The following is a 20,918-nucleotide window of genomic DNA, read 5'->3' as shown; positions in this document are numbered from 1 at the left end:
AGAAAATCCATTCAAAAACCAAATCACGAATCATCTTTGTCAACATGTGAAGTTCTCTGAAAGTACTCATTTGTCATCCACTATATGACACATAGGAAGACTGTTACTTACCTTAAGCACGGATTCATAAAAAAAAATATTCTCTTGCTGTTTTTCTGTCTCCTTACTCAGGAATATGACATGCTTCCATAATGTCACTGTCATTATTACTTTCAAAATCTTGTAATATGCAAAGCCACTTTTTCTGTCAATCCCAAGAGGTATTAACACTTCTAAAAAATGTTACTAATCCAAGTATTATAATCTTCTCTTTAAGTTCCCAACTATGTACACATGCTCCTAATTTTCACTTTTGACCACTGGTTTTGAAAATTTTTACTATTTATACATTTGCCTATATGCCCAGACACTGATTGATCTCTTAAGGAATTGCAATTGACATGACCAAATGATTTTTGAGCCTGGTAGAATATATCAGCTGCTCAGTTGTCATCAGAAGAGATATTCTGATGCCATGCTAATTTTGGAAACTTTGTTTTGAATATTATGTATTATGCATACTCATTTACTATGTTATCTGTGTTTCTTCATCAACCACTAGCACCATATAGCAATTCAAATGTCTTTATCATTTCCTTGTCAAAAGTTATCTCCTTAGGAATGTCACATAATAGAAACTAGATCAGTGTTCATCACTCTTGTCACTGATGTGCATGGGGAGAATTTACAATGCCCAAGCACTTTTTAGATTACCCTTCACTGCTAACACCTTGCACATCTTTCTCAAAGTACTAAGGCTTCTTGCATTTCTGTTTAGTCACTTATGTTTCTTCTGATTAGAAATGAGTCAATCTGGATCTAGACTTCTTTAAAAAATCAAACTACCCATCAGTTACCAAGAGCAGTACTTCTTTTCTAGTATCTAATTACTTGTTTTCTCAACCTTGTTTGTAATGATTTGTCTGACCTAACTTTACCCAGCGAAATGTTATTCCCACTATCTTAAACTAGGCATCTCTCATAAGAGTGGGATGAATTCCCAGCTAGACATGCCTGTCTCCCTTTATTACATCTAAAAAAGAGCACAAACAGCTAACAAACTCAGCTAATATGTAGCCTAGAGCAAGTAATTTGAAATGTTAAAATGGAAAGGGTATAGCATTAGTTTACCCACTTGTCTCCTTGGAGACACTAAGAAAATACATATATGCTGTAATGCATTCTAAAACTCCACTGCAACCTCAAAAGTGAAATTCCCTAAAATACAATCTCCTTCTCAAGCCCTCTTGGGATTCCCTATCTCTGGAAAGGTGCTTTTCGGTTTGATGGTCCATTTTTCTTCTTGTAGAAGCCAGGTACACATTAATTCATTTGGGACATATCTGTCTTTCTCCAGTTCACTGTTCATTATGTTTGGAGAACCTGAACTGTGAAACTTCTACCACTTATGAAGCTAGTTCTGCCTGTCACTTCCACCCCAGAACTTCTGAACTCTGTCAGTAGACCCTGTCATGGACCACATTATAATGACTTTCACTTCGTTAGTCACCTGCACTGTTTATAACTCTCCCTGTTAGTGGTCTCTGGCCTCATTATCAGCTCACATTGGTTCTGGCAACTGAAGAGTTGCCAACTGGTTACTTTAGTTCTTTTAAATTATTCATATTGATTACTTTGACAAATGTGACGTACATGTCGGCCTGGAAATGCAGACAAAGCAGAGAGAGGCACAAAGCCCTCAGTTTTTATTACAGTGTCTGCTACAAGTTATATTGTAGACCTTTCTACACATTGCAAGCTCAACAGAACAAAGAATATAAATTTCTTTGTGTACACAATAACTAATACACCTTGAAGAATATTGTAACAGTATTAATCACAGGTGGTAATCATCTCAAATCTTCTTTAACAGCATCTTATGCACATCTTGGCAAATATGGCTTCTTATTTATTTGAGCAACCTAACACTTCTGATTTTTCTTTGCCTTCTGGAAAAGAGTACTACACCAGCCTATCACATTTTACTAAAGAAATAGATTATTTATAGATTTTATTACCCTTTTGTCCTTAACTTTTGCATCTACTTGTATTTTGACCAAGCTATCAACTCCAAAACGCTAAATTCATTTAAAGTACTAGAAATGTTACCATATTTCCAAATGATTCTTACGCAAAACAAATGCAGGGTAAGATCTCAATGCAATTGCTTCAACCTCACTTTAGAAGCTTCAGGTGCTCAGTTTGGTAAATTTGGTTGTTTGAATAATTAAATAATTAGCAACATAGAAGAGCATGTAACTGTTTCACAGTCTCTCACAATGTTTACTAACTCTGTCTCCAAGGGCTTTTAATAGCATCTCTGTCTCTTTTAATAGCATCAACCTTCCCCCTCATCAAGACTTTTTTTGGAATAGGTCACTTACTTTGTAATACGGTCAATGTTAGCAATTTGCTTCTGGTTCCGGATTATTTCTATAGCTGCCCAAAGATGCTGGATAGCCTTTGTATCTGCCTGCCGTCTCTTCGTTAGGCGTGCCATGACCTGTTTACCTGGTCAGCTGCAGCCAATTAAAAAAAAAAAAAATACACCAAAAAGTTAACCAAGAATTATGAAAGAAATTACATGAAGATTATATTGCAGCAATTATGATGACAAGGAATAATTTACTGTCGCATAGCCATTCAATTTGTATATAACAACGTTTTTTCAAGTGCTTAAAGAGCAGTAAAAAGTGAAAAAAAAGTTGTTTACAAGAACCCCTTTCACATCATGTAGTCTAAACAGAAGCCAAAAAACAAGCAGTGAAATATGTGAAATCAGTAGCAAATGACTCTGTGTATTAAACTGGTTATGAAAAGTCACTTAGTTCGTATCTCAGTTCCCTATATTTGTTAAAAATTCAAAAATACCCCAGCCTGAATGTGCCACAGCCTCCTGCATTGCCTGAAGCCCTTAAAAAGGGTGAGTGGTACTTGACTGCATCACATGGTATAAGCATGAATTCTGACACAGAGAAGCTAGACTAACAGTTTAACATAACATGCAGTTCCTGTAGTATTACCTTCATGTTCTTATCATTTAAAGCTATTTTTAAAAAGTCCATTCTATGAGGAGAAACTAGAAGTATATTCTCATGGATGATAAGTATTTAAAAAAAAATTTTGGAGCAGTTCCATTTTCTGTAACATGCTAAAACCCAACAGGACCAAAGTGCTTCTGATGGCATTTACCCATCTAACCAACCCTGAACAGGAACATAATGAGCATCTGGCTTTGTTTACAAATTTTCCAAAAGCTGGAGGCAACGAGTACAGATAAGCCATAAATCGCCTACAGCTCCACTACAGGCACCGAATCCCTTTTTAAAGGCTTAACGATGCATTTTGATCACTAAATAACTTTCTTCCATTGCCACCACTTTCTCAATGAAAAAATGACTGATTTATGAGTGCTACCAAGGTCTATAATTTATTTTAGAGCTCTGTCCTCGGAATGAACTCTGTGGTATGCACGCAGATATTTGTAGCTAGCAGAATATTAACTTCAGTAACCCAAAATAATATAAAAAATGCAAAAACATTTCACCATCTGTGCAATGTTAAAGATGGGAGTTTAAGTACTAAAAGTGTCCCTGCTCTCAAATTCAGAAAAATGAAACAGATTTGAGAATTCCATCAGTAGCAGCAATGTAATTTTCAAGTCTATAGGACCTACAGGTACTTGTCAAAGAAAGCTCTCAAGTTTTAGATCTGATATAAGCTCAGCAACGCTCACTCACTTTACAGGTGCAATGAAATGAACAGCAAAATTCCATTATTAAGGATAAGAAATGATTTAACAGCATTATATTTTATGTTTTGTAGCCCGTTTACAGAAAAAAAAAAAAAAAGGAAAAAAAAAGATGATGTGAAGTGGTATGTACATGCCCTGTGAGGCATTGCTGGCTGCAGGAGATACCAGGGAAGGGCAGCACACAAGAAGATGTAGTGTGGTTGCACATCAATCCCAAACTGCTGCTTTAGAAATCTCCTTCCTCTGGGGTTTGAAGCCAGGGCAACTAGATGGATCTCCCCGAAAAAAAAGGCCAAGAATACAGTTTTGAAGGCAGGATAAGAGGGAATGTGACAGACATACAGTTAAGAGTGACAGCAGTCGATAGCATCGCCTGAGAATGATTCAGAGAAAGAAAGTCTCTGTTGGGAATAGTAGGAAAAGACACTGCATCCCTGTGAGCTCCTCTGCATTCATTTCACAGAATATGAGGCCACTGCAAAAACCCTGCTAATTTGTAAGAGAAACATATAACTATTTGTAGAATTTAATTTTTAAGAGAAAAACACCTGTAGACTACAAAAAAATCCTAACAAAAAAAGGGACAATCTTTACAACCCTGTTGTCTTAGCATAAAACTTCTTTCCTAACACAGATACAACCGAAAAATCAGTCTTATTCCAGCTCTCTACCAACTCTCTGCTACAAAAGCTGCCAGACGATATGACAGCCAGCAAGCTGGACACAGGGTCTCTTGCACAGCATCACATCCCCATGTGAGGAGCAAACTCTCGTCCTGCTTGACCCCGATATCAGCGTGAAACAACAGTGCAGTTCTCAGTTTATTTAGGAATCCCAACTCCTTTAAAAATAGCCTCTATTTCTGGCAGCCCAGCATATGGCCACTGTGCGAGCGTGGCACCCGGTGCACCCAGCAGAGGGGACGGCGGGGTTTTCTCTCACACCCCTGTGACGCCTGTGCCCACAGGCCCTGGCACAGTGCGGGGTCCTGGGGAAGCCACCTGCCACCTCTGCATGGCTCCATGGCCCTGCTGGGAAGGCTGGCTCTGGGGACAGGGAATTCCCTCCTCTCTGGGCTGGGAGAAGCAGCCCATGCTGGAGGCAGGGAGAGGGAGAGTGAAGGAGCGCTGTAACCATGAGTTCCCGAAGCGCTGTGGCTGCAGAGTGGCAAAGGCCCTACAGGATCACTGCTCCCCTAGGAATGTGCTTTCAGAACAAACTCTCCAAGCACCCTCTTGCCCCATCCTTATCGTGCTGTGTTGGCTTGAAGATTACCCAGGCTGTGCCCTGGGCCATGGCCACCTCAGCCCTCAGGACAGGCCTCACCTGGCTGCAAACAGTGCAGGGATGTCACCACCTGGGCCACAAGTTACCCCCAAACCACAACCGCTGTGGGTGGCAAACCGAAATGGCTCCCTCCTGGCTGGGCCCTGCTCCCACTGCTGCACACATGAGCATGGCCGTGGCACTTCCCCTCCGTTTGTCTGGAAACAACAGCAGTGAGGACACACCTGGGACACAGCAATCCCACCTGGGACACAGCAATCACACACGGGACACAGCAATCCCACCTGGGACACAGCAATCGCACCTGGGACACAGCAATCACACATGGGACACAGCAAGCACACACGGGACACAGCAATCAATCGCACGTGGGACACAGCAATCACACCTGGGACACAGCAATCCCACCTGGGACACAGCAATCACATATGTGGGACACAGCAATCACACACAGGACACAGCAATCAAACCTGGGACACGGCAATCACACGTGGAACACAGCAATCACACCCAGGACACAGCAATCACAGGCGGGACGCAGCAAGCACACACAGGACACAGCAATCACACCTGGGACACGGCAATCACACCTGGGACACGGCAATCACACACGGGAGACAGCAAATGTGGGACACAGCAATCACACACGGGACACAGCAAGCACACACAGGACACAGCAAGCACACACGGGACACAGCAATCACATATGTGGGACACAGCAATCACACATGTGGGACACAGCAATCACACATGTGGGACACAGCAACCACACACAGGACACAGCAATCACACCTGGTCTGTTTCTTTTTTTTTTAAGATACAACAATTTTAGGAGGTTAGGAGGTGTTCTGCCTGCGAAGAATATACATTTCACTTTCATAATTTCATTTTACTATTTAAGGGCACTTTTTAAACTCAAGAGTTGACACTCCACTACTGAAATAGCAGTTCTTACACACCATACTGCCAAAAATACAATCACGGGGTGGTTTTTTCCAAAAGCCCAGACTACTTTAGTGTTATTTTAATCTTTTAATTGCATGGTGTAGAAAAAAATATAGAGTCTTTTTGCATTACAGAAAAAGATTAAAAGATTGTGGTATATTTCTTGCTGTTCATTGTAGTCACGCTTCCTGTACGGTAAAACTAACCACAACAGTCTACTCCCTGCACTCCTGCAAAAATATAAGCAGTTTTCTCTATTATTACAAAGTCTTAAAGGTAACTTTTATCTAACTGTTAATAGTTCATTCAATGCCTTGTAGTACTACTTTCAAGCAACAGAAAATCCTCCCAGTGCTTCCACAGGGACAACTTCTTCATGCAAGTAATAGTTTACATTTTAATGGGAGACACATTAAAATCTTAAATCTGTATTTATCAGTCCTGATTATTTGTTTATATGTGGGTTCACACACACACACAGAGGAGAGCAAGGATAAACATGCAGTGCGTGTGAGTATGTGTAAAAATCTATGGCTCAGAGGTTAAGTATCAAAAGAGGCTGATTCACCCATGCAGTGTTTTAAAGAAGTTTGAAGTCCAGAGACTCTTTAAAACCACAATACTGAAATGATCATTTACATAGATATGCTTGAAAATGTTACTCATCCTTCTCTTTTGTTATAGCACTAATTTAAAAATCCTGGAAATAAAAATTAAAAGCTGAACTGAACATTAATTTCCTTTGTATGATTTGCTGGGCATCATGCTCATTTAGCTATGGTATCCCTTGTCCATACAAAATTATATACTCCATGCCATTTCTGTCATGTTTTCTTAGCAAGTTTATGGTAGGACAGAGCTTCTCAGAGAAAGTTTCAGATGACTGAAAATCTAGGAAATTTACCAGGAAGATGTGTCTTAGGTTTTGCAGGCATCCATGTGACCTACAGAACATAATATCCTCCTAAGAGAGAAAGTTTCGTGCAGCGCATTCGCCAGCTCACACACTTCCATTACACCCTCACTCACACAGAGCCCAAAGCAAATAATTCATCTTCGCAATTTTTAGCTCTCTAACTTTTCCTCAGTGCACTCTGAGCATGGTTTTACTGCACTTCATATTTTGAACCCTTCTTTAATGTCCTAAACACATCTCGAAAAGTATCCCACTTTACTGTACACAGCTTTCCTCGAGAGCCAAACATTACCCACACTTCTCACAGACTGGCTCAACACCCTGTGCTTTATCTTGTGAACACACGAGATAACACACACAGCAAGGCTTATCTTCCCCAGGCCCCCAGCACAGCCTCAGTGCCACGTGGCAGCGGTGGCACAGCGGTGGCAAGGGGGACATTGTCAAAACGACAAGGCTACCAGTCATTAGCACACACTTGGCTGAACCAAATGCTGTACAGCTGTCTGCTGCAACAGTGGTGGATATGGAAATCTGAACTGCAAGTCAAAATAAACAAAAATCACCTTGTAGCACGTCAAGGAATTTAGCACAAGGAACCTCCTGACCTGCTGCTTGCATCCAATTTAGCAGATACTAGCAGGTACTAAGTTTAGCTAGAAACTCTACACACTCAAAAAATCAAAGGTAGTCAAATCTTGCCATGCATTAGCTGTTAAATACCATTGTCCAAGCAAAATATGATTCTTCTGAAAACTTAACTAATAAACTGGACTTTGCACTGAAGCAGACGGCGTTGCAGTTGGGTGCTGCTGCTCTGATGGGAGCTGCTAATTAAGAACTGACAAGTAGTAGCTTGTTAAATCTTGTGTTCGTACTTCACTGTAAGTGAGGCTACCTGTGATGCTCAGCCCTTCCAGTGCAAAGTCAAACAGGTTAAACTCCATCCCTGCTATCAGCCACCATTGGAGGATTCCACATGCATTTAATTGCAATGGAAGGAAGGATTAAGGAGTAGATCCTTGCCACTGCTCAGCTGCTAGTTGCTGCTTTTCGGCGTCACAGCTCTGCGACTTGCTATTGTTTCTTTACCAATACACGGCAAAAAGATTTTAGACTCAACAGGAGGACGGAGCTAAGCTCAGTTCTAGTTTTTGTGGCTTTCATGCTGATTTTGGGTGGTTTGGGAACTTGAACACAGACTTAGTTTCATATTTATATGCACTTTATAATATGGGGTCTAGTGTTTCTTAAAGTGTACCTTTTTATAGTTAGCATAAAACTGTATATATCAGCAGTACAAAGAGTTCCAAATGTCCATCTTTGTTCTTGTACTAAATAGGAATCTACTATTAAAATCCAGATTTGCAAGCTAGTGCAGCATTTGGGTTCCTGGACTTTATACAAGTCTTCATTGTACTGTGAACTTCTGCAAGCTTAAAATGTAGTTCACTATTTAAACTCCTGTTAAAACATATCTTTCATCGTCAGTTTAGTAGGAGTGTGAACTCTTAGTCTTCCCCTCCTACAACAATTGTGATTAAAAGTGGTAATTATTCTATTTTTACATAGGAAAGGTACAGGTGAAAATGTCTTGACTGAGCAGCAACATAGGCCATGCATAAGGCAAAAACAAGAGAAGGTTTAATTTCATGTCTGCCTTCCATAGCTGGTGATTCAAAAATGTGGGGAGAAGCTGCTAGGGTGAGGACAAAGATTTTGGCAGGAGTAGTCCCATATTTTACTTACCATTTACTTGTCTTCATGTGTGTGCAAGATTACAGGCATAACCAAGGATTAGCTGGGCACCTGGTGGCAGGACACTCTCTTTGTAAGAGTGAAGGTTATCAGAAATAAAGGTTTTGCATACAAAGTAATTTCCAGATGTTGAAGAATAAACAAGTGGTTTGGTATATAAAATATTTATTCTGGATTTAATCCCAATCCACTAAAATCAACAAATGCCTTTCTGCTGACTTTCCAGAATTTTGGAGTAAACTTTCAACTGCTGTCTGACTGCCACATCCTCACAATGAAAAACTTAGGGATGTGTTGAGTGATGTTAGTGAAGCTGAAAGATGTAAAAACAGCTTGTGGCTGAAATAGGCAAAATTTCTTTGTTAACTAAACTAAACTAAACTCAGAAAATTAGGCTATAAATTATTAAAAGTTACTGAATTCTTCATTGTGATTTTTTTTAAATTAAGAGATTAGTCGAGGCTGTAATGCTGTAATTTTGGAAGTGATTAAAATACAGATTTTTGGATGTTGAATGCATGTCATTCCTAATGAAAATCTCTTTATTTCACTGTTAGTTTAAATCTACATAGTCTATTCAAAAGAGAAAAATTTACTAACAAAATTATCCTAAATATTTCCCATGTGCAAGTGCAATACTCCTGCTGTTCTGTGCAGCTCCACCTCTTGCATTTCCCAAGCACTAGGTTTGTAACCTTGATGTCATGCAACTTTTTGAGTGAGGTTTTGCCTAGCCCCCTGAAGTGCAGTATAGACACAAAACAAGACTGCATGAATACAAACCTGTAGTGTTTTGCTTCTTTCTCTCTGCAGTTTTATTTTTTTTGTGCAACTCCTGTACACAGAATACATGAAATCTTTTGCTTTTACCTTGTGCCATTTCAAGATGGCAGTGAGCCACTGTAGAAATCTGAGCCAAGGACATTACAGAATTAAAGGCCCCAAGAATACTTTTACTAGACATATGTGCAAGGTCTATTTTAATCCCTGATATTGCATTTACTTCATTTGTATTGTATTCCATTCATAATGATTAAGTAAGTGTCCTTCACTGGGACTTAAGCATACGGCACTTGAATTTTAAGCTCAGACATTCTGAATCATCAGTATACAAATGGTAGAACTCTTTTTTTTTTCTTGTGGAGCCAAACCTGGACATTCTTTTTTAATTAACTCACCCTGTTAGAGAGAACTTGACACAAATGTTGAGGTGCCATCCCAACAGAGAATTTCTAGAAACTCTACGTGTAAACAGAGGATAACAAAACCTGATATGAAGCATCAATACAAGATGCTGAGAAAGACATAATAATAGCAAAATGCACCAAACAAAGGCTGTCAAAGGGGTATGGTTTGCTACAAAATGCAAATATATGTAAAGGACTAGAATGCACTCTGCTGCCCCTCCAGCCAATCCCAGTCTGGAATTTCACAGACAATAGCAAATGTCGTCCTAATATTTGGAAGGAAACTACCCTTTGTTCCTGTCTAGCAGAAATCACTGAATAAAACTTTATCTAGCAATGTAAGTTTGGAAAAGAGAAGAACATAATTGGCAAAGAAAGTAATGTAGTTGAAAGAGCTGAAAACAAAGAGCCAAATCTGTTACTAGCAATGCAGCTACACCAGCTTCTTTCAATTGACTTTTTTGGTAATGGCCATCATGTTTTACTCTCATTGCTGTGCCTCGGTAAACTGAAGCACATAATATATTTTTTGCTATGGATCTGTCTTAAGGTTCCACATTGATCTTCTAAAATAAACAGTATTTTCCTTAATATTTCAACTTTTAATTGGCATTTAACACATACAGAGTTAGTTTTTATTGCTAGTAAGAAAATTAACAGTTACATAGGCACATCAAGAACCACACAAGTTTCTGTTTTACTGAGAAAATAATGTTTCAAAGCAGTGCTGGGGAGGTTCAGACTGGACATTAGGAGGCATTTCTTTATCTGTAGGTTGGTCAAACACTGGAACAGGCCTCCTAGAGAGGTGGTTAATTCCCCAAGCTGCAAGTGTTTAAGAGGTATTTGGCATTTGCCCTTAATAACATGCTTTAACTTTTAGCCAGTTCTGAAGTGATCAGGCAGTTGGACTAAATGATTACTGTAGGACTCTTACAACTGAAATACTCTTTTTCTTTTCTATTCTACTCCTATTCTACATGACCACTGAAAATGCATATACTGTTAATGCATTTATCAAACTTCTGAGTGAACATAATTCCACTTAAATTTGGTTTGGTTTGGTTAAGGCTTAATTAATGAATTTAAGTTATAATAAACAGTTTCCACAATGGAGTTTGCATTAGTGTAAGTTGCTTTAAACACACGGCTCTTGCGAAATGATGTAAGTTTCTCATGAAGATAAAATTTAGCTCCCATAGTAACAAAGCCTCTTATTTTCAGGATGATGATTTACTAGACTAATATTAAATAGCCTTCAAGCTGTTCACCTCAGAAGACTACTCATCTTGGGCAAAGGAAATTTCTACACAAAAGATGGTCCAACACAACTAACTTCAACATCTCTAAATAATACATGGCTCATACACGGTGTAAAAAGATCATCCTATTCACTTCTTGTCCTCTGTCATGAAAAATAATGAGTTCTCATTTGATTTGTTTACTTGGGGAGTTACAAATTAATGCTTGCACCCAAGCTGCTGTCAGCAGCACTCTGGGCTCCCCTGTACAAATGCACAGGCACATGGACACAAGCAAGTCACACACACCTGCCTTGACACAAGAGGCTTGAGCTAACATGTTTTACCTTCCATTTGCCACAGACTAAGAGCATGAAGAGGGTCAGTTACAGAAGATTAAGTGACACGTGGGGACAGGATCATGTTCTGAGCCCATGCTGCACACTAACACAGGCTTTCTGTGGTTTAACTACACCCACCACCAAATTCCGGATTTTCCAAAGCAGCCTGAAGCTAAACCACTGAAAGATGATCAAGGAGAATCCATGGAAGGAACTAACTCCTAATGAGCAGTCTGGGCTATTTCCCCATGTAGACAAGCCCTTAGTAAATAGATGCTTTCTGTCCTCTCACTTGGCTGTAGTGAGCAGAGATGATTAATGCAGCTTTGCATCCTGACAGGCTCCAATGTTCACTTGGTCGTAAAACAGGAAAAATCATGACCAAAGAAGGCTGATGGTGAGGGCTGGAATTTCAGTTTGGATGATAAATAGATGCCACTTTGATTCTGCAACTCCCTCTAATAAAAAGTGATAGGTGGAAGACATCTTAGAAAATGCTAAGAAATATAAATGAGAAGAGTAGCTCCTTCTCTGAAAACAAGCTTTTGATCATCATCTTCCTTTCTGCTCTGAAAGCTAAGGAGCTTGGTTGTTCTGTAAGCCTCAACTGAACTGATGCAGTAAATTTCTCTGTCAGTAAATAAGGTATAATAAATAAGGTATGATGACATAAATAAATAAATGATTTTTCATGGTATATTAGCACAGAATGTAATCCTGCATAAGGTCAGATTCACACTAAACAATGCAAAAGAGAGATACATTTTCCAGGTCAAAGAATTAGGACTGCATGGAAAAGCATCAAATCATGAATAAAGATAAATTCATTGTAGATTATGTAAGCTATATGGTACAATACAGAGTTGATGTTGACTTTTTTCCAATGTAAAATGAGATTCCAAATTGCTGGTTTTTCTTTTTCTCTGAACTACACACAACTGACACTATCTTTAAAGTACAAATTGTGATTCTGGTGGTAGCAACAGGACCTAAACCTTAGATGTTTGTAACAACTATTCCTCTATCAGGCTGCATTTTTATTGACAAAAGGCAGCTGAATCAATTTTTGTTGCTCCTTAACAAAAACAAAGTCTGCCTGAACTTGTTTCTTTCAAAGCTCTTCTTTTCAGCCTCTCCCTCTCTATAAACAAAAGCACAGCTACAGAACTTCTAAAACTGCTCAGATATTGAATTATTTTAAAGTGAGTGTGTTATGCAGGCATGACCACTTTTCTCCAGCAGTCAGGCCACAAGCAACATTAGCTCAGAGCAGACTTTCTCTTGTCAACAGCCATCTCCGGGAAAGCTGGTATGTAAAGAAAACAAGTACAATTCTGAACCAACTAAGGTTTCCAAACTAAAGCTCCTTCAAGGCCAATATGTCTGGGCTTACCCTTGGAAACTTTCAGAAATACACTCAGAACTTACAGTGTTAAAACACATTGATCTGTAATGCAGGTAAGATGAGCCTAGGAAAAACACTGCCAAAGCTTACAGGCTTCTACAGCATTAATCAAAAGAAACTTTCAGGCAGGAAGAGGATCAAATTGTAAAATCTGAGCTTTAGATCCTGCTTCTGAAATTCAAGGTGAGTATCAGAAATAATGGACCTGAAAGTTTCATGCAATGCTCTCCCAGCTGTAGGACAGTTCATCAAGAGTAAGAGCAAGAACAATGCATTGTGGAACTAGAAGCCTTTTCCCTAGTGCTCACCTTGCTTAGTTTTCTCCTCTGTGTTTTCTAGAGAATGTATTTCCTAGGCTAGGCACAGATATTTAGCTTAAAAGTGCACTCTGAAGTATATTTGGAGCATATGTTCTCTCCTTCACAGGCAGTACCCAAACTCACTAATTACACACATTCCATGAGAGCTTTCCTCTCATCCTGCCCCAAACCAACTCCATCATCACTCCCTAGTGAAGCCTTAATTCCTATCCGTTTCTAAGGTCCATTTTGATATTTTTTTTTCTTTTAACACCTCAAAAGCAGGTAATTTATTAAGTTTGCACTTTCTTACTTCAGATTGCCCTCGGCTCTCCCCCCAAAATGTTCATGTCTGGACCAGGACAAAGCTCATCTAGAGGACAATTTACAGACATGTGAGAACAGCAGTTTTCATGAAAAGCAATGTACAGTGAAAAACAACTGCATTCATAACAAACAAATCCTGAAGTAAAATACAGCTGAGTATAATCATGATCCTTTTCTTTTTAGCTTTGCTGCAAAAGTTGACAAATGGAAAAAATGAAGAAAATATTCAAAACCATAGTTTTTTTTTAAAGGGAAACCTTAGAAGTCAAAACATTATTCAAAGAAAGATCTTCCAAAGATCAGAGTAGCTGATTGAAGTTAATTGCCATTACTTCAGGTAACACCAGTTTCTCAGCAAACCTGGTAACAGCTGACATCAAGAAAACCTCATCCTACCATTTCAGGTTGGTATGTCCTTCCTATAAGCCCTTTAAAAGAGGTGGGGGGAAATATACCACTTAACTTCATAACCAGCTCTTGGTGGGGCTGATGGTGTGGCAGAGGTTGGGAAATGGGTTTTTCTGGCACAGAATTTTCCCCAACACTGTACATGTAATCTGGGACTGCACTCTCAGATTTGTTTCGCTGTTTCAAAGACCTTGGTGGGACTTCTAGTGTGATCTCTTTTTATATATTTTCTATTACCTATAACTTTCAGATGCTTCCAACTCCTATTTCTCATCTTCTCTTACCTTAAGCCATCTTACATGTCTTTATATTTTAATGTAGAGAATTCTTTTCAAGGCTTCTTGAGGACCAGTTGTGGGTGAACAGAATTACACTTTTTTTTTTCTGATGAAAATCCATTTCACATCAGCCTGATTCTTTCATGTTATATCTGTTCTGTGCTACTTCTTTGGTAAAATTATTACTTTCACCAGTGGCTTGCCATTATATTCATATGCATGTCCATGATATGCTGGAGCTACAGGGCAGAGGAACAAAAGAGCCCTCTATTGCTCTGGGACTGCAGCACTTCCCACTTGCAGAATGATGTTCTGTGTCTCCTCTGGCAGGTGCATCTGAAACCTATTTCTTTAAGCACTGATGATTGTGATGTTGATGACATCGAACAGATTACAAAGGCCCTTTAGGGAGGACATTACTTCCTGAAAACTCAAGAGATCTTCCTGCTCTATCATTATCTAGGGCTGCGGTTTATTAAAGGCAACAGGACCGGATTGTTCTGTTCTCAACCATTTCTTTTGGACACAGAAATATAGGATTAATAATTTTGTCAGCAGAACTAGGACTTCATTTTTCAGATTATTTCAGTTTTTTCTACTGCCAACATTTGACTGGGTTTTTATTTCATTCCTTTAACCTGAATGCATCTGAATGATAGGGAGCTCTGACACAGGGATTTTGCCCTACGGGGGGGGAAATACATACATGTGCAGGACATAACTGAATAGTGTGCCATCTCTGTGGCTACCAACAGAAGCAAAAGCCCAGACAAAGAAACTAATCCTACCATCAGCTTCTCCCACATTTCAGAAAATGTCATTCACAAAATGCAGCCTCCTGTTGGGATTTCTGCAAAAATCTTTTCTGCGTGACGCAAAGAAAATGAACCGCAAGAATATCATAACATTATGGTGTCATAACAAAGGCCAAACCTGTTGACTTGAAGCTTGGATTTACAATACACTATTCTGCAGGAAATAAAATACTAGAGTTCTGGCAATCTTTCCAATCAGTATCTTATTTCATCATGTGGGGTTCTTTCAACCTAGGCAGAAGACCTGGAGTCCACTGTGCTGCTGAAGCACCTGCCTGGAACAACTCCAGTTGTGATGCCTGATGCTGAATGAGGCATTTAACTCCAGGCTACTTCACCAAGCACTAGAAACCACCTGAAACACAGTCTAACACTTCATCATCCTCTTAAGCTGCTCCCTGTCCTACAGGACTGAACACAAAGTGGAAACGGAGAGGGCAATTTGCTCCTGACAGGGTTTTTGAAGCTGGATTACCAGATTGCTTGATTTCAGACAGCTACTCCTTAGGAAAGGGGTTATTTTCTCTCAGGGTGTAACATTTCTTCTCATGTAAGTGAAATCCATTAATGAAGAACACCAAGTCTAAATCTGGGAGAACTTCATAATAGTAGTCCTTACAGGCTTATATGCATGCTTCTGTTTGGTACATTTACATGCTAAAATTTCTTCTAAAATGGTTTCTACAGTGTGCTCAGCCCCTATTTCTCACTTGTTCATGACTGTTTCGTATAGATTTAATTTAATTTTTCATTTTGCTTATTTGAGTGAGACAAGACATAAAGCGAGACTATGAGAGCTTCTTTCACCTTGAGGAGCAAGGTTTCTTTGTTTCAGTGATGCAGAGGCCCTAGTGGGTGACCACAAAGTGACCAATGCCTTGCTCTACCCTATACCATGAAATCGAAGATGTTTTTCACTGTTTTCACCTCCATTAATAGAAAGCTGCCATCCAAGTGATGGCATGCTGAAGGAAAATGTACAGGATACTAAACTGGTCATTTTAAAAAGAAGACCAAGGCATTGTTTTTAAACTCTTCACATCTGTTCCCACAGTGCTGAGAAAGTCTGACTTTTACCACCTTTTTTTCTGTTGCAGATAGTCTGTTATTTTATTTTTAGACATGAGATTTCTTACTGAAATCAATTGTGGGTTTACAGTCTTCGCTGAGCTCCAACAACAGAAAGAGCTCCTTCTGAGGACACTTTTCAGGCAGTTTGTTGGAGGCTGCTGCTACCACAGTGGTGAAACTCACTTGAAGCACTACATTAAACCAAGTGCAAGAAATTTGACTGCCCTGTCTAGAAGCATGGTTGTTAAACCACACATGTCTTCATTTGTGCTCTTACTGCAGTTTTGAGCAGAACAGTTTTGGTGTGCTACAGGAGACACTGACATTCATGTCGGTCTCTGGATTGCAGCTTCTGAGTTTATGACAGATGGGAAACCAACACAGGAGTTAAAATCCTGTGAATCCACACACAGCTTATAGCCAGTAGCCATCTGGCTGGGGATCTACATAATACCACAAGAGGATGACTGGGAAAGTAAAAAAGAGAGGCAGTTTCATTTGCACTTCCATTTCTCACCCCCTTCTTTGTCCTACCTGGTTTGAACATCCTTAATAATCGCATTACAAACAGTCTTTCAGCTATTTCATACAGGTTAAACAACAACAGCAATTTCTTACTAGCACTTTCCACACAGAAAAATAATTTCAGTGTGAGGCAAAAGGTCCAACACATGACAGCATATAAGGTTTCTCTATGCTAACAGAAAAACAGGCAGCATTTAAGTGTAAGCACTTGAGGACAAGAGCAGAGAAGGGAAAGCACCAAGGAACCCCATTCAGCAGCACTTCCAGTTGCTCTAAAAGAAATTCTAGGCAGAAAAAATGTAACACAGGGCCCCTAAAGTATAATTACTTGAGAAAAAAATGTGGCCAACAAAAGTTACCGAACCTGTTCAGAGAAGAAAGCAGCCCTTTACCCCTAAAATGTGCTGGGAAGGCTGAAAATCTGGTTTTCAAACCAAAAAAGTAAAAGCTTTAGTAAAAACCCCTTTTGCACAGCAGTGTGTTCAGCTGGCTTGCAACAGGAAACATGCAAACGTTCCTTACAGACAAAAACCCTTTTTTGCCTCAACCTGCTGAAATGTTTAGCTAGGCACTTTCAGCCCCTGCATGTTTGTTGGGGGTTTTAGCTTTCTGAAAAGAGCAGATTTCTGATGTAAAGAAAGAGTGAAGCCACTACAACAAGAATTCTTTTCCCTGTGTGCTGTGTTGCAAAAATGAGAGTGTATTAAGCAACTTGAGAACAGGAAATAACACTGACAAACAAAACTGATATTCTTTCCATAATGTGGTCACTCAGAGGAGGACATTTGAAACTTCATCTCCCCAAATCAAGAAATGTTTATTCTACTTTTGGCAAAGCTGCTGAATGCTTGTGTGCTCCCTCCTTCTAGTCCAAGTGTTTTATAATCCTTTCAGTGAAGCAGATAGTGAAATGAACACTGAGCTGCAGAGTTTTCTCATAAAGCTCTCTCCTTCGAAAAATGTTGTTTTATTGGTCCCAAGCTGGTTTGTGCAAATACAGCAGTAAGTGGCAATGTATCTGAGATCCTCCCAGCTCACCTGGAGCGGCTGGCACTGCAGGTGAGCAGTGCCCAAGCTGCAGCTCCACAGCCTCAGTCGTGCTGCAGCTCTGTCCTTTTGTTCACGCAGCCTCCTACGTGAGAGATTGGAAAAACGGATTGAATGCAGACGTCTATTCCTGAGCTAATCACTCCACGCTCCCTTCACACTTGACATGATCTACTCAAGGCTACAATTCATCTTGTTGTGAAGCAGACATCGCAAATAGGTCAGATGAATTAAGCCCTAAAATTAACCATTTCTCTCCAGGGAAGATAAAGTGAGATTAGGATGAGAAGTTCATGTGGCTGGATTTAAATCACACACACTGCACTCAGGCTGCCTGGTTTAACCAGTGCCTGCACTTGCCTAGTTTAAAGTTGTGCTCACACGACTCTTACAACTGAATTTCTTACATCTCAGCTAAGGGCTCTAGCCAGCATGTTATTGATTTTTCTGCTGCTTTGCCTTTTTTGGATGAAAAATTTCATCAATATGTTTTCAGCTTCCATATGGACATCTTTGAATAACTGCAGATATCTTACTTTCCCCATCTGCCTAAAGAAAAAAAAAAAAAGCAGTTGTGTTTTTCATTGAGAAAGGCTTAAATAACTGCAATTTTTCCTAAAAAGAAACCCAAACAAACCCAGGGAAATTTCCTTTATAACCTGAATAATAGCATTGCAATTCTAGTAAAAGGGCTGATTAATGACAATGTCTGATATATATTATCATTTTCAATGGGAATAATGTGTATTTTGAATTTTTTTCTTGTCAGATTTAGTTTTTAATTAAGAGAAAGGGCAGTGTAAGACACTTTTTAATTTTTCTCACAGAAGTGTAATTTTAATAAACGTGGCTATCTATCCAGACAAAATGAAACTGCAAAAGCGTAACTGCAGAATTTTCTTCAGTGTTTTACAACAATACCTTGATCAAGAAGAAACTGAGCTAGAAAAGAAAATTAATATCCTTAGATATTTCAAAAGGCTAACTTTCTCTTATTTCAGATGAGCAGTACCTTCATTTAAAGTAAAGTACAAATTTTTCATCCTTTTTATAACATCATGGCCTTTGTCCTCTATATCATATCACTACTGGAACTGTCATCTCACCCTCCTGTCTTTATCAGCACTCAGTTAATCAAATTTATTTGGTTGGTCTGAGCTTGATTCCTACAAGCATTCTCTGATTACCTCCAAACAGTTTAACAAGTTCAATAAAAAGAAGCTGCAAACATATAAGCAGTAAAAAATTTCCATAGTGGTGTCTCTGTCTTCAATAATTTAAAATAAACACCTTCCTTTATTCCTTCAATTTGACCTTGACTTTTATGGACTCCATGGAAAGTTATAAAATGGAATGTAAAATAAATTAAAAAATGCTGAAACCCAGGTTTTGAGCTCCATTCCCAGAGAAGCTGTATATGGAAGTATATCCCATGGGCCAGCAAGCCTGCTCACAGGGCATGCCCCACTCCCTTCCAGGACTCCACCTTAGTGGGGGTGCTGGAAAAGTAGTTCAAAACATTTAGGAGTCATTTGACACTATAATTCAAGCCTTCAGCCTTGGAAGCCATCTTTATCTCTTCCTTCGATTCATTAAGGGTTAATACAAAGTTCTTCTATCTCCTAAAGATGCTTCTTCTACCTGCTACTCTTTCCTAATTTCCCAACTAAGAGGAAACTATCTAAATTCATTCCTATAGGTTTTACTTACAAAGGAGGATTTCACATAGGATTTAACTCTGTATATACTCCTCATATCGCACTTTAAATAAAATATTTTAACCAGCAGCTGCTATTTAGAGCTAACCACAGAAATAAAAAGCTAAAGCAAAAATCAGATGTAAAATACACTTCCATTTTTACATCAAAAGAAATTGCCTACTTCGTGCATTCAGTTATCTTACTACTGCTTATGAAAGCAGGGGGGGTTTCTGCATGAGCTGTAACAACTGATTTTTACAAGAGTTGAATTAATTCTCAAAGTAATGTGTAAAAACCATTCAAGTTCACTTCTATTTGATATTGGCTCAGGCAATTTTGTGTTCCCTCTGCTCGCAGCATCACATCACCAGGATCTTTTGTTTCAGACCATGCTGGTGTCATTCAACACAGCAGCGCAGGAAAGCAGGGCACTGTTCTGTGCAAGTATTTGATATGATATGATGGCACACACAAGACTGTATCCTACCCCTAACAACTGCCAGGAGCAATGCTTCAAAGAAATTAGGCACTACAAATAGGCAGAATGAACCTTACTAATTGCAGAGAGCTTTGCAGGTGACAGAGAGGAACGAGATCTTTCCAGATGCTACAGGTAATGCGCTTATCTTAAATCATGAGATTTGATTACCCTTCTCTAGCCATGCTTTGCTGCCACTGTTATTAGACTTTATATCATCAAGCCCTTTTTGAAAATTGAATCACTATATTTAACTATATGACCTCCATGGTATTCTACAGGCTAAATGCCCAGTGTCCAAAACATTATTTATACCTTATAATATTACAAGTTACTAATAAATATCTGACTCCTTGATCTTGTTTTATGAAGCTGAAAAAGAAGAAAAGAGAAACAGAGTCCAGTCATTTCACCTCTTATTTCATATTACTAGATATCCCAAAACTAATTTTTTTTAAGACTTCATTTCCAAAACAAACAGAATACACTTCCATCCCACACCCCTGTCACCTCACAGACAGGACCTGTTACTCTTTATACTACTTATACTTCTATACTTCATAGGACTTTGAAAATTTTAAAATTTTGTTATAGACTGAAAACATCAACCCTTTATCTCTTCTTTAGTTTTTGGTCTCTCTCTAATGGTTACCAACTGCAGCAAGATGACTTCCTGATACAACCCTTTAATCCAAACCCCTCCGGCAGGACCACAGAGAAATGAAAAGGAGTTCCAGAGACGTTTTTTTCCCTTTCAGCTATTCTCTTTAAGAGTTATGGATTTTTCTTTACTCTTTGAAGACATCTGTATTAAATTACGCACACAACAGTAATCCTAACAAACCCAAAATTTATTAAAACAAAGAGAAAAGGGAATTAAATGAAAATAAATTGTTTGCTTAACGTAGCTGAATTTACAGTTCTCATACATTAAACTAGATAAGGCATAAACCAGACAAGCTTGACTTCAGATTAAAAAAAAAAAAAAATCCTGAAGTTTATCCTTTGAAATGAAATATCCTTTCTGACCACACCAGTCAGCCTGTCAATGCTGCTTGCTGCTCAGAGACCAACAATTCTGGTTTTGTCTCACACAG

General features: G+C 39.0%; 1 protein-coding gene across 6 annotated transcripts in view; it reads right to left on the bottom strand.

Annotated features, from left to right (window-relative positions):
* Positions 1-20,918, bottom strand: part of ZMYND11 (zinc finger MYND-type containing 11) — a 104,979-nt gene that overhangs the window by 57,907 nt on the left and 26,154 nt on the right. For 5 of the 6 annotated variants that reach the window (XM_085050297.1, XM_085050301.1, XM_085050302.1 and 2 more), the window contains exon 2: positions 2,424-2,558. In XM_085050297.1, coding sequence (XP_084906423.1) covers positions 2,424-2,539 — 116 coding nt within the window. In that variant the 5' untranslated portion in view covers positions 2,540-2,558. Of the gene's footprint in view, positions 1-2,423; positions 2,559-17,634; positions 17,729-20,918 lie in introns of all 6 variants that reach the window. The other variant, XM_085050298.1, reaches the window with a different exon arrangement.

Source organism: Lichenostomus cassidix, chromosome 2, assembly GCF_008360975.1.
Source record: "Lichenostomus cassidix isolate B80296 chromosome 2, HeHo_3.0, whole genome shotgun sequence".
NCBI lineage: Eukaryota > Metazoa > Chordata > Aves > Passeriformes > Meliphagidae > Lichenostomus > Lichenostomus cassidix.
This window is presented reverse-complemented; position numbering and strand designations above follow the sequence as displayed.